The sequence below is a fragment of the Orbicella faveolata genome, unplaced genomic scaffold, assembly GCF_042242905.1.
Source record: "Orbicella faveolata isolate gen_17 unplaced genomic scaffold, um_ofav_v1 contig_25, whole genome shotgun sequence".
NCBI classification, from domain to species: domain Eukaryota; kingdom Metazoa; phylum Cnidaria; class Anthozoa; order Scleractinia; family Merulinidae; genus Orbicella; species Orbicella faveolata.
In genome coordinates this window covers 26,884,038-26,897,181 of record NW_028301553.1, presented here as the reverse complement: position 1 = coordinate 26,897,181, position 13,144 = coordinate 26,884,038, and the positions used below count along the sequence as shown (strand labels likewise).

Here is a 13,144-nt window from a genome sequence, read left to right as displayed (position 1 = left end):
TAGGAGTAAAGCAAGAAGAGTTATATACTAGTGCATTATTTTACCAAGGTACTCAGAATACATGCTCATACACATTAAAGGTATTTCAGTGATTTTCAAGGATCACCTGAGGTCAAATCTGACTGTGACAAAGAAGAAACATCACAGGTTTCTGCAGCAAGACTACCACAAGTCATAATGATTTGACCTCATTTTTGGGGGAATTTGGCTGAGATTAGAATAAAAATAGATAATTTGACTGGTTCATCAGCAGAATAGAGGATACATATGGGTTATTGACCAGTAGCTGGATATTGGGCCTTTTTCGGGAGGTGCTTATGAATAGAGACAGAGTCAAGGTCCATAAAGACAAAAAAGGAATGAGCCATTCGACCATTTTGACCAAACAAGCTTGATCAATAAACGATTTATTATAATTTATTATCATTATTATCTTGTGGGACACAGCACGTAATCCAGAGCAGGCATTAGATAGTGACATCTTGTCCACTCAGGTAGCCAATTACAGTACTGGATTTCGTTCATCTTGCCCACTCAGCAAGCAAGCAAGCTATATAATAAATGTACATTTTAAAATTGATACACTTATCAGAAAATGCATACTGTAATATAAATTATAACAAAAACATCAGTCAAATTGTGTGAATGGGAGGGGGGGGGGGTGATTGTTGGAAGGGTCATGCCATTGAATTGTTACATTATTACATATATTTTCTTTTTATCAGCACATAACTAACAACTTCAATGCAAACTCTTACCTAAGGTGTGAAAATCAATTAATGTTAAAATAATTAACTTCAGCTTATGTAATCAAAGGTAATGGAGTTTCCTCTACATGAGATCAGAAATTTCTTATTTGAGACGCATCGCCCGATTTTAAGACTTTTGATTAAAAAATAAACATTACTTTAGTTATCATAATTGTAGAAAATTGCGTAAAAAAATTATTCTTAAGCTTGCACAAGTGTCTTGTACATGACTTGTACATAAGCTTAATGAGCACGACAGCCTAAGTTCGATCAAAATAATTCCGCGACAAACGGGCAAGATATGTGATTAACGAGGAAAAAGACCGTTACTGAGCTGCAGGAAAAAAAAGACAACACGTTTGATTTGCAGCATTCGACTTCCTGTGACAGCCGGCTAAAGCTTTATACGGGGTACGCTCGTGTGAAGCCATATAAACTGATGAAAAAATCTTCAGTTTACAAAAATTTCACCACTCTTTTTTTTTGGAACCATCGTAAAAGGAAACAGTAGGATTGATTTATTTGTTACATCCATCGCGTCCCGAATTGTGCATTAAGTCCTAAATCACAAGAAGATTTGCTTACCTGGCTGTTCAGACACTTTTTGGCCGCCATGTTGAAAGAAAAGCCAATGCCGTGTAACCACGTCGCGTGACGTTGGAGGCAGCCAAAAAAGCTACTGGGGGTAGGAGTGCAGTGACCGAGTAGCATTTTCCCAAATCTCCATTTAAAAATTAATGTTATCGTGTAAAATTCATTGAAAGAAACTATTTGCTCCATAAGGTAAAATGTATTTAAGCTCGATCAGTGTATCTTAATAGTCAAGCAGAGTAATCCGTTAAAATATGACCTGAAAAACAAAACGTTATGAGAAACTTTGACAATACTGTCTGTACCCCCGACAAGGTAACATTGTTCTTGTTTCAACGTTACCATAGTGATCAAAGTGTTTCGTTTCAAATATGGCGGCCTCCAGGTCAATAGAAGGAGTATTTTTATAAATCTCCGTAAAAACTAAAGGTTTATCTTTCGATAGTTAATTTCAGGACTCTAAATTCAAAGCATCATAATCTCCATGTCAACTGCAAACACCGCGACCGGTTTTATTTCGGGTACGGGATTTTCCAGTCAATGTTTTCCAGTGCGAAGTTTGACTCGATACAAGCGACAAGATGAAGATGGTAAGGCTTGATTCGTTTCCAGGGTAGCCCTTAATTTTGTGAAAGGCCCATGACGATTTGAGCTGTAGGATGCAGGAGTATGTTTTTTTACTGGTACTCAGAAACTCTCTCAATATGACCGATGTATAAAAAGCTAAACTAATGCACGTAAGTTATAAAGTCTTACATGCTTTCCCTCTAAAATAAGCCTAACCTTAGGCTTCATCAATACGATTAATAATCGAATACTATATAAACAGTAAGCTTGCATTAAATTTGCTCCATATGAAGTTTAATTTAAAATTTAAAGGAAAAATCGTCTTGATAATTATAATCTGTAGTAATGTACACTGTAGCTGCATGGTGGGTAGTTGACATCATATTACATTCCCATATGTAACATGTGCACGCACTTTCATTTGACATGTTTGGCTATCTTATATGGCATCTGAACCCCAAAGGAGATGTTAGACATAGTGTCCAATTTGATTTTCATTCTTTTTTTGTTTTTGTTTTTGTTTTTTGTTTTGTTTTGCTTTTCTTAAGGAGGAGCATGGCTTGTTGCTTACCGAGCAGAGCAAAGAAGGAGATTCAAAGCTGTATTGTGTTCTGGAGAGCCCAGTGTGCCAGCAAAGCCTACAGTGGTTACAAAGTTCAAGGAAGAAGAGACAGAAACTATAGAAGATGAAAAACCACCAAAACTTGATGGCTTTTATCTGGTGAGTTTATGGTATTTTTTTTCTGTATAAACACTCTGTTCTGTTTAAAAAAGACCTGCATGAATTAGTACCTTGTGAGTCAGAAATACCCTTCTCTTTCTGCTCGGTGAGAGACGAGCGGGAACCTCTGCTCAAAACCGCTCAATTTTCTGTCATGCAGGGTCGAATCGCATCAACATGTTGCATGTATCATGCTTTGTCATGCAAAACATTTGCATGCAATCATTTTTTTATTAATTTCAGTTCAACTGTGGTGAATTGCTTGAATTCCGACTTGAAACTTTTTACATTTTTTATCAGAGTGTAAACACAGGTAAATGATCGTGTGTTAAAAACAAATTCCAAAATTGAGACATGGCACGTAACAGACCTGTAGATATCTGTTACATGTATTTGACATAAATGTTTCTCCCATTCTTCAGATGAAACAATTTCATGTTGATGATCCATCTGACTTGTGTTCAATCAAAATAAGTGGCCAGGAACTAAGAGAGGTACAGTACAAAAAATACTGGTAGTACATTGATGTTTTCAAAAATTTGGAGTCTTTGAACCACCATAATTATATTAGTTTTACTTATTTATAATGTAATAATGTTATCACTTTTCTTTTATCCAGGTGAATGAAAATGACTTCTTGCTGTTTGACAATGTCATTCATGTTGATGCTGGTGATAACAATCTGCCATTTTGTAAGTTGAATTTCTACAGTTATTTACATTGTACCTACTTTTTTTGGTACTACACATACACACACCATGGCCAGTCAGTTTAGTGGGCCGTATTCTTCTGTATGCCCCCTAAAATTTGAAGCTCAGCCAGTTCTAAAACCACTCAAATACATGTACGTACATGCAGAGATATAATAAATATATATTTACGATGAACCTCATCTTTATTGTCCATTCTGTACTGTGAGTACATACAGATCCTTCAATTTGTCACCTGTGTGCTTCCAGCTTGGGGCATACATGTAAATAAAAAAGGAAAAAACTTACTCCGTGCATGTAATTTAGAGTACTTGTACTAATAGACTTGAAACTTGGTTAGTAAGACATATGCACATGCACATACATGTACATGTACCTATTTTATGAGGAACTTTACTGTGGTTACGTGAAGTATCAAATAATGATATTAGTTTATGTCCAGTCTGCCTTCCTTTTTATAATTTGAGCATACTGCTGAACCTTTATGAAATCGGTGGAAACATGCATTAGTAAGTAGCAAAATCCTGTCTCTGAGAATTGACATGCCTGTGGTTTTTCCCATTCATGTAGAAGTTGGTAATAAATGTTGCATAACCTCATTGAGTCATTGAATGGAACAGTTCCATGCATTAGTCGTAGTGCTCATCAGCACTTGGAATGCTTAAAGGTATTCCGAGCTCTCATGAGAACTATGAGTTTTGAGTACTACATGTACGAGTTTTGAGTGCTACGAGTGCTTTGAGTTTTGGATTTTAAAAATTCAAAAACTTATTTCAAGAACCATTTCACAGAGATAGCTAATAGTATTATTCCTTGACTGATGACTAAAGGTGATCTCTTTTTTTCTTTCTTTTTTTTTTTTGTTTTTTTTTTTGTTTGCCTTTTTTTTCCTTATAGATATGTTTTTTTTTTTAATTTTCTTCTTTATTTGTGTCTACCCTTGCTGTAGCGGCCTTCAGCAAGTTCTCAGTACTCCAGGAATTAGAGCTTCCTCTGAACAATATTTGTAACTCCATCAAAGTTCAGCCAGACATGTTTGAATGCCTGATGACCCTTGACCTTTCATACAATCGTCTCAGTGGAGATGACATCTTAGCACTTGGTCTTCTAAAAAGTCTTCGAACCTTGCATTTGACTGGTAAATAATTTTTATATGCATAATAATATAGACTTCAGCCAATTAAAGTGCTTTTTAGAATTCTACATGTACATCTTAAATGAAAAGTACAATTCATTAATTCACTCGTTTATCTAATATATAGTGACACGTACATACATACATTGTTCATTGTACATATACTCGTATATACAATTAATAATAAACATGCCAAATACAGGTATTTACATATCTGGAGAGGATCTAGGAGGTTCCATTTAACCCCCTAAATTAAAAAAGAGACATTTTACCATGCTGATCTGAGACAATTTAACACGCTGATCTGGCCTCGGAATGTCAGAAATCCCATTTCTGAGGACCTCAAATTTTAATTTTTTTTCAGGAGGATATTATTGGCACTGCACCCCCTACAGGGGACTGCCTTTGACAGTCTGTATCTCAAGCCCAGCCCTCTCAACAATCCTGTATCCGTCCCAGCATATATTTCCCTTTTCCAGCCACCCAAGATTTTTAGTATCACGAGATTAAGAAGAAACTTGAATTGAAATGAGGATTTAACTAATATTTTCTCTGTCAAAAAGAAAAAGAAAAGAAAAATCAGAGATGTATAAGTTAAATTATATAAATGTCGTACAAAATGCGGTTATGATTTAAAAAAAACTGATCAATCTTACATGTATCAATTTCTGCCCTTTGATAGGCAATGAAATAAGAAAGCTTCCAGTTGAAATGACAAGAACATACAGGACAATCACAGGAATGACACCGTATGTAACTTAATCCACTCTTACTATTATAGCTATATGCTCAGTTCTTTTCTGCTTTTAACTAACAAAATACATTTAGCATGTACATGTACACTTTAGTAAAGTTGTGAATGCAAGGACATGTATCGTGTTGTACAGTGTTGATACTGGCCCAGTCATCAAATGGCTACAATGCATTTGCTTGGACATTATTAATGTCCTAATTTCCAGATCAGGTAGCTGTCCAGGCTTAAACTCCAAAATATAGTTATAGTAGGTTGACTCTGGGTTGTTAAATTCTAGGGCAAGACACTTAACTCTGATCACTCACAGTTGCTCTCTTTAACCAGAATTGTACAAGCCTGCATAAATGAGTTATGGCTTTCAAAGTTAATTGTTAAGGCAATGAATGTGACAATATGAAGAGGAGTAATCAGGATTGGCCTTTACAAGCCCATGCAGGGAAAGTAATGTAATGCATGTAAAGGCATTTGCATAATGCTACAGGATTGCATGTACATTGTGCAGTTATGTTCAGCAGTGTGAACCACTGTGCTGGCCAGAATGCAGCCTTTTTCCTTTATCACTCAATCCCATCATGTGCAGTGGTACATAAGGCCTCAGGAAGGTCATGTAAAGCTGCTCTAGCTTGGGCATCCCCATATGTATGCACTTGGAAGTATCCACACATGTACCTCCCCCATGGAAGGGATTTTTTCTAAGGACCCCCCCCCCCTAACCACCGCCACCACCACCACCACTCTGGGATTCCGATTTAACTTCATACTGTACATTTCTTTAACTTGTCCAGTTTTTGCAGAACCCCCAGGAAATTCCAATTATTATTACCCTGTGGAGTTTTTTTTGACCTTGAACCCAGCCCATCACACTAATCTGGAAATTAGCCAAGACCTTAGCTTTGCAATTCTTTGCTAATTGTTGGCTGTGACCCCCTGTGGGGAGGGCATTGATATTTTCTGGAACCACTCATTGTAATCATAGTACGTGTACACCATAATACTCACTGGCTGAGATACACAAATTTTGTTTAGTACTAAACCCTTTGTGATTTCCACTAAACCCTTTCTTTTTCCTTTCTCACAGTTCAGGGGCAGTGGAATCTCAGGAGAGGAGACAGAGATTTCCTGCTTTGGAAAATTTGTACCTTGATCACAATGAACTCACAGACCTGTCTACATTTTCAAGCCTGGCAGGACTCAAAAAGTAAAGCTTTGGATTTCTGTTACACTCCTCTATTTGCTTTTTCAAACACTCATAACTTGTGTCTTCTTGTTTTAATTATCAACAGACTAAAATACCTTAACTTGGAACACAATGAGATATCTTCCGTTCCCCATCTTCGACTACTGGGTGCTCGAGTGCGTGAAGATGATACTTCAAGACAAGGAAATACAAAGACTGTTGAAAGCTCTTTACCTGATGTTCTTGAAGAAAATGAGAAAGAGATGCAGAAAGAGGAAGAATCAAAGCATGATGAAGACAAAGAAAATGTTAATGAACTCAATCTAGATGATGAAGTAGATGACATGCTAGGCCGGAACCTTGTGGATCATGAACGAGGAGAGAAAAGGAGTCGGCCTGAAATTAAGCCAAGCTCTAGCACCTTGACTGAGGATCCTTCACTGCTAGGTAACTTGTTGAGTGCTTAAAACATCAACCTATACATGTAGAAATGATGTACATAGATTTTGCACTGTGTCACTTTATTCAGTTTGTGCACGTCATGTGTTAGTGACAGCCATAACTTTACTGGTATGTTGTTGTTGTTTTTGTTTTTACTTCACAGTCAATCAAACATCACTGATGACCACTTGTGGAAATACATGTAGTTTGTAGCTCTCTAACAATACAGTTCCAGAAAATATGTATACCTCTTCCATGGAAGGTTCTCTTTTTACGTCCCTTCCCCTACCCCTCTGGAAATTCCAATTAAGCTTCATACATGTACATTTCTTTCAATTTTTTGTTCTTATAGAACACACCTCCCCACCCCCAGGAAATTCTAATCCCTTCTGTGGATAAAGTATGGATAATTTCTGGAATTGCACAAATTATATTAATAATTCAACTTCAAAAAGAGAAGTGAAAATAGCATGTACCGTGTGACAAACTTCTTTAAACCAGCATTACTACAGGTACATCATGTAAAATAATTAATTGTTTCTTTTAACCTTCAGGTGACAAGTACAATCCACCAATGCCATTTTCCAGTCTTCTGCACTTGAATCTGGCAAACAACCTCATCTTTGAAGAAGAAGGTCTCTTGGCGCTGATGAGTTGGCCTTCCCTCAGAGAACTTGTTGTGTGGGGTAATCCACTTACAACAGCTTTCAAAGGTGACCCACCGATACTTTCATTTCAACTTGGGAGATTGAAAGGAGTAAGGATCTTTAGGTAGGTGATCTTCACCAACAAGTTGTTTTAGTTGTACAAAATGAAATCAATTCATTTGTTTGTCTTCCTTTAATGACCTTTAATGTAATTTGTAAATCTTGTGTATAGTGGTCATGCACTTAGCTATACAAGCACCAAGCTTAGCTGGTTTACAGGCATGCCACTGAAACAAGGAAAACAAATATTTGAAATAAACGTAACATAGTTAACAATCCCAACTGGCAGGAGACAGATCAGTTGGCTATTTACAAAGCGTGACCGAGGATTTGAACTCGGGACTACCGAGAGACAAATCCCGCTAATGGCAGGGTGAAGGCCTTGAACCCGGGACCTCCGGATTACAACACAAGCGCCCTAAACCACTCGGCCACGCTCACTCACTCAGTGAATCACAACAACTGGCACTTCCTATCGTGTGTCTGACTACATTGCCTGATGCCGCTTAAACTACTTGTAGACTAACTGTTACAATTTTATTTAAGTTATACCGTTAATGTATTGTCCCTAATCTCACGGAAACGGCTTTGATTTCCATTTGGCTCTTCCTATCATTGCAAAACATCAGGGCACGGTGTAAACCTTTCTTAATAACAATACAAAATTAAACAAAACGTGAATTTGTATTCAAAAATTAATCCTTATTGTGGTAAAAGTGTTTCAAAGTTTGTGAACTTACGCACATGTGTCGTGTTTCTGTTTTCCTCTCACAGACAAAAGCCTCCAAAGAGACCCAAGCCGATTGTGAATCTTGCAAATACTCACAGAAAGGTAAGTTCTTAGAAAGTGTATCAAAGTCCTTTGAATGGGTTCACGTCCATCTGTAAAGCCTGGTTTTCACTAGCGACGCAAGCACAAGCGCAAGCACCAGCGCAAGCACCAGCGCAAGCACCAGCGCAAGCACCAGCGCAAGCACAACCGCAAGCGCCGGCACAAGCACCAGCGCAATCACAAGCGCAAGCCCAAGCACAAGCGCAAGCACCAGCGCAATCACAAACCCAAGCAATAAGGATGACCCATGTAAGTGAAAATGAAATTCGACGCAAACACGAGCACAAGCAAAATCATCCGCAACTTCCAAAATGTTTAGCCGCCAGCGCAAGCGCCGGCGCAAGCACCAGCGCAATCACAAGCGCAAGCGCAAGCACAAGCACCAGCGCAATCACAAGCGCAAGCACAAGCGCAAGCACCAGCGCAATCACAAACGCAAGCAATAAGGATGACCCATGTAAGTGAAAATGAAATTCGACGCAAACACGAGCACAAGCAAAATCATCCGCAACCTCCAAAATGTTAAGCCGCGAGGTATACTGGATCCAGTGTTTTCATTGGCCAAACTCACCCACGTTTAGTAAATATCGTTGTGCTTGTGTTATTCCTGAGCGGTGCTTCGTTTTCACTTGTTGCAGCGCAAACGCAAGCATAAGGGCAAGCACAAGAAAAAGGAAAAATATTTGATCATTGTGCTTCTGGTTGTGCTTTTGCCTGCGTCAAGGCCGTTTTCACGGTGAAATAAGAATTATTGTGTTTGCGCTTGTGTTTGCGCTTGTGTTTGCGTCGCTAGTGAAAACCAGGCTTAAAAGGTGCTGTTCGGCGTGAAGTTAGTCCTTGGAATTCCAGGATTGAGTCCTATTTTATTTAAAATGCTGCATGTAGTACTGAATACAAGGCGGCAATGCAATGCAGAACTCATAGTAAAGGTTTTCCTTTTCTAGAACCTCGCAAAATACGATTTGAATATCATTAGAACTTCTTTCGACTTCGAGTCTTTCTCCACAACCAGCATGAAACCCGCTGTCTTCGATTGCCTATCGTTCATTTGTTTTGCATGTACATGAAGCTGTTTTCCTCTTTTATAAACATAAGGTAAAAGATACTCTTCCCCCAATGCCAAAGAAGCAAAATCTGGCAATGCTGGAAGCTCCTCCTGATCCGAAGTCAATTGCATATGTTGGACCACCTTACAAAACATTACCACCGATAGGATCAGCGCCCCCCACGGGACGACAGCGCCAGTCCACCACCCCCAGGAAGCTCTATACTGCGCCTGGCGCTACTGAGAAGACACAAAGAGATGATCGCCCTCCTTTCGACCGTACCAATAGCATGCCTCCGGAGTTTCCTGAATCAGAGCAGTACCAGTCTGGTCACACGACCAGGCAGACGGTGAAGACGGACGGAGAAGCTACTGTTAGTGAAAGTGTCGGGACTGCTGATGGTCGATATCACCCTCGTACAGATGGGGGGCTCAACACTGACGATAGATTTTTCATGACCCAAGTAAGACTTTCTTTCCCTTTTTTTTTTTCTTTTCATTATTTTTAAAATTGCGCCTGTGTCATGTAGTCGCACTTAAGGAGTTTAATTAAGAAAACCACAACGACAACGACAACGAGAACGTCGCTAAACAAAAGGTTTAACGTGTAGAACAATGGCTGTGCACGTGCGTTATAATTCTTTGTACATTTCTTTGCCGTCCTCTGCAAAACAAGAACGTGACATGACCAAGTGCTACGTCGTCTACGGAATGTGGAGACGGCTAATTTTTCGTATTTTTATTTGGAATTGAACGGCGTCGCTGCATATTTAGCTTAAGTGCGTTTTTAGAGCCATTGGCGTACCGAACAGATCAAGACCATCGCGAATTTCGCTTGTAAAAGCTTAAGCACAACGGCAACGGCAACGGGAACGTCGCTAAACAAAAGGTTTAACGTGCAGGACAATGGTTGTGCACGTGCGTTATAATTCGTGGTACATTTCTTTGCCGTCCTCCGCAAAACAACAACGTAAAATGACCTTATCCTACGTTGTCTGGGGACGTGAACCACGAAAGCTATTTTATTCTTGTGAATGTCTGTTTGGAATTGAACGCCGTGTTCCATATTTAGTTTTGAGATAGTTTTGACTGTGAGAAACATTAACTAAATGACTTTAGAATATCGCGAGATTCGTAGGAAAAATATAAATTTATTTGTTAATAGACGTTGTCATGGTTAGTTAAATTCCCTTTTAAGTCAGCCACGCAGTCTGAAACGTTTCTTTCCTTGATTTTCCCCTGGCAGATTGACGAACAAGGCGACGAACAAGGTGTTGAAGCGCCTAAACAAAAACCAAACAAAGAAAAAGAGCGTCCATTTAGCGTGGAAACTAAGTACAGAGGCTACGAAGAATTGTTAGACGTCGATACAGAAGACCCTGACATTGTGGTACCAAAGGACCTCCAGGGAAGCGTTAGAGCTCTGAACTACGCTCTGGCCCATCCACTGATCTTCAGTGAACCACATGGAACATACAAAGAACGAAGAGTTAAAAAGATCAAGGTAAGTTAACGTTTAATGCTCTTTGTTGGCACTTTGTTGGAGAGACTGCAGCCTCGTGTGACAACAGTTTAGTGGCTCGTCACCCATTTTTCATCCCAACTTTAAAATTACACGAAAAGCCAAAAGCAAACTACATAGAAGGCTTTTTCAACGGCTAACCCATGCATTATATCATCTTGTTTTCTCATTGCGAAATCGTTTTGCATGCTTAAACGTGATTTCCCCTCCCCTTTCCATTCATTTCTCTTCGCCTTCCTTCCCCCCTCCCCACCCCACCCCCACCCCCTACCCCCACCCCACCCCCACCCCCTACCCCCACCCCCACCCCCACCCCCTACCCCCACCCCCACCCCCACCCCCCTCGCCACCTACAAGGAGGCCTTGAGAAGATACAATGCTTCCCCGGCAGTGGAATTTATAGGTCCCTCGGATTTAACAATCATAGAAAAGAGTCTCATAATTTTGCTTGTACACCTGTACCAGACTGTGTCAACATCGACGGGATCGAAGTCACGGCAGAGCAAAGTAGAAGAACTCGGAGGCATCCTGGACAAAATGAGGGTCCAATCCAAGACAAAGGAATCCAACTTAGGTTAGTTCAGTCTATTTTCGTTCACTGTAAATCTACTAGCGTTCTGTCACAAAGGCCGTTCTCTTATTGGCTACGCTTCTCACTATCTATTCTGTGATAGATAGTGAGTAGCGTAGCGTTGTGCAGTTGTTAACAAAATGACAGTCGTTTCTTTGCGTTTTTGAAGTGTCTGTGAAAGAAATTTAGATAACGTTTTGAACGACTGGTAGATTTATACTCAAACAATTACATTATTCGCTCTCGATTTCTATGCGTGATAGATGACTCGGGCCGCACCGTCTTCAATTGTAACGTGATAGGAATCTCGAGCTCTTGATCTAATTGTTGAATATCGTTCCTTAGCCATATTAAAACGGTAACCGTCACCATTTTTAAGTGCGAATTCAGAAAGATTAAAAACACGACTACATGTATGTAATTAAAAAACCCCAAATGATACCTTGCTTTTGTTGAGCAGTGTGCTTCATATGATTATAACTCATTATCTGCAAGGATGACTCATAACGGCGAGCGAGGATTAAAATAGATTACAATATGGACAAGCTTGCGGCTTGTGAAGTGAACATGTACAGTTTTTCCTGCAGTGTTTTTGCACTTGATAATCCCCGCTGCTATTTGTTTTGTGTTTAGAAACTGCTCTGCAAAATTTTAAAAAGGATCCCAAACTGAAACAGGAATACCGCGAGGCCAAGAAGCTTTTAAATGAGGTATGCATTCCTGGGTTATGTCCTTTGTTGTTTGGTGGATTTTGCACTTTTTGAGGCATCATTTCACAGGGAAGCCGTAGAGGAGAAAATATCATATATGTACTTTTGTTTGTTCTGGGCGATTTTGTCCAGTAACTCTCCGTAAACCAGATAAAGGTCTTCAACGGAAAAACTCGCAACGCAAGTTGTCTAGTTCGTATTGCTATTTGTTAAAGTTTAGTCCTTTCAAACCATGGCCCCTTTACGTCTATTCGGCAGACGCTTCGAGGTAATAAACTTATGGTCTACACGAATTAATGTTTTAAAACTAAATTAATGTTATTCTCATTTGCTGTTCATAGGTCCAAACAAAATACAACGAAGTTCGGGTGGCTTCGTTGAGGCCGACTGCCACCGCTCAGGAACTCTTCGGATCCCGAACGGAAGGCGGAACTAAAGAAAAGGATATACCAAACGAGCCAACTCAAGTTGGAACTGCAAAGTTAGGACGCGACAAGAATATTGCCAAGGAACTAAAGAGATTTAAAGAGAAAGTAGATAGTAGATTATGATTTGTACAATGTAGTTTGTGCGAATGAAAATTGTTAGTTTCTTAGAAATGGCATCGTGTAAATATCTGTACAGGATTTGAAAACACTTTTTGTACAAAATAAAGAGACTGAAAAAGTGTTATTTGGAAACGAGTGCTAACGTTGAAAAACGCAGTCCTGCCATCGCTCCAAAACACTCTTAAACCTTGTTGTTTTAATTTGCTGTTGTTTTGTCTTTGTTACATTTAAGCTAACTTGTTTTGCACCCCTTGCCTTTCTTTTTTTTCGGTCAGGCTATATCTCAAAACTGCTGTCATGGCATTTATTTGAGATCACTCAATAGCGAACGATAGAGGCAATTGGAGATATAACTTTCGCTTTC

The 13,144-nt window shown here is 39.3% G+C and overlaps 2 protein-coding genes across 3 annotated transcripts in view; one reads left to right on the top strand and one right to left on the bottom strand.

Moving 5' to 3' along the window:
- Nucleotides 1-1,544, bottom strand: part of LOC110043698 (UDP-glucose:glycoprotein glucosyltransferase 1-like) — a 43,747-nt gene extending 42,203 nt beyond the window's left edge. For both annotated transcript variants that reach the window (XM_089293492.1, XM_089293493.1), the window contains exon 1: nucleotides 1,335-1,544. In XM_089293492.1, coding sequence (XP_089149618.1) covers nucleotides 1,335-1,529 — 195 coding nt within the window. In that variant the 5' untranslated portion in view covers nucleotides 1,530-1,544. The remainder of the gene's footprint in view (nucleotides 1-1,334) is intronic.
- A 145-nt stretch (nucleotides 1,545-1,689) lies between these two features.
- On the top strand, nucleotides 1,690-12,912 carry LOC110043722 (X-ray radiation resistance-associated protein 1-like). Its single transcript, XM_089294060.1, has 15 exons — nucleotides 1,690-1,930; nucleotides 2,456-2,628; nucleotides 3,051-3,122; nucleotides 3,248-3,320; nucleotides 4,288-4,476; nucleotides 5,156-5,222; nucleotides 6,306-6,425; nucleotides 6,511-6,851; nucleotides 7,400-7,616; nucleotides 8,327-8,384; nucleotides 9,480-9,893; nucleotides 10,676-10,933; nucleotides 11,417-11,525; nucleotides 12,156-12,232; nucleotides 12,574-12,912. Exons 1-15 carry the CDS (start codon nucleotides 1,825-1,827, stop codon nucleotides 12,781-12,783), a joined length of 2,484 nt encoding a protein of 827 aa, XP_089150186.1. The 5' UTR covers nucleotides 1,690-1,824; the 3' UTR covers nucleotides 12,784-12,912.
- The last annotated feature ends 232 nt before the right edge of the window (nucleotides 12,913-13,144 follow it).

Bases quoted from the DNA above. Each gene is read 5' to 3' on its own strand.
- LOC110043722 (XM_089294060.1), top strand. From the start codon at position 1,825: ATGTCAACTGCAAACACCGCGACCGGTTTTATTTCGGGTACGGGATTT. The intron at 11,526-12,155 runs GTTAGTTCAGTC...TTTTGTGTTTAG, and splicing joins GACAAAGGAATCCAACTTAG to AAACTGCTCTGCAAAATTTT. The intron at 12,233-12,573 runs GTATGCATTCCT...TGCTGTTCATAG, and splicing joins CCAAGAAGCTTTTAAATGAG to GTCCAAACAAAATACAACGA.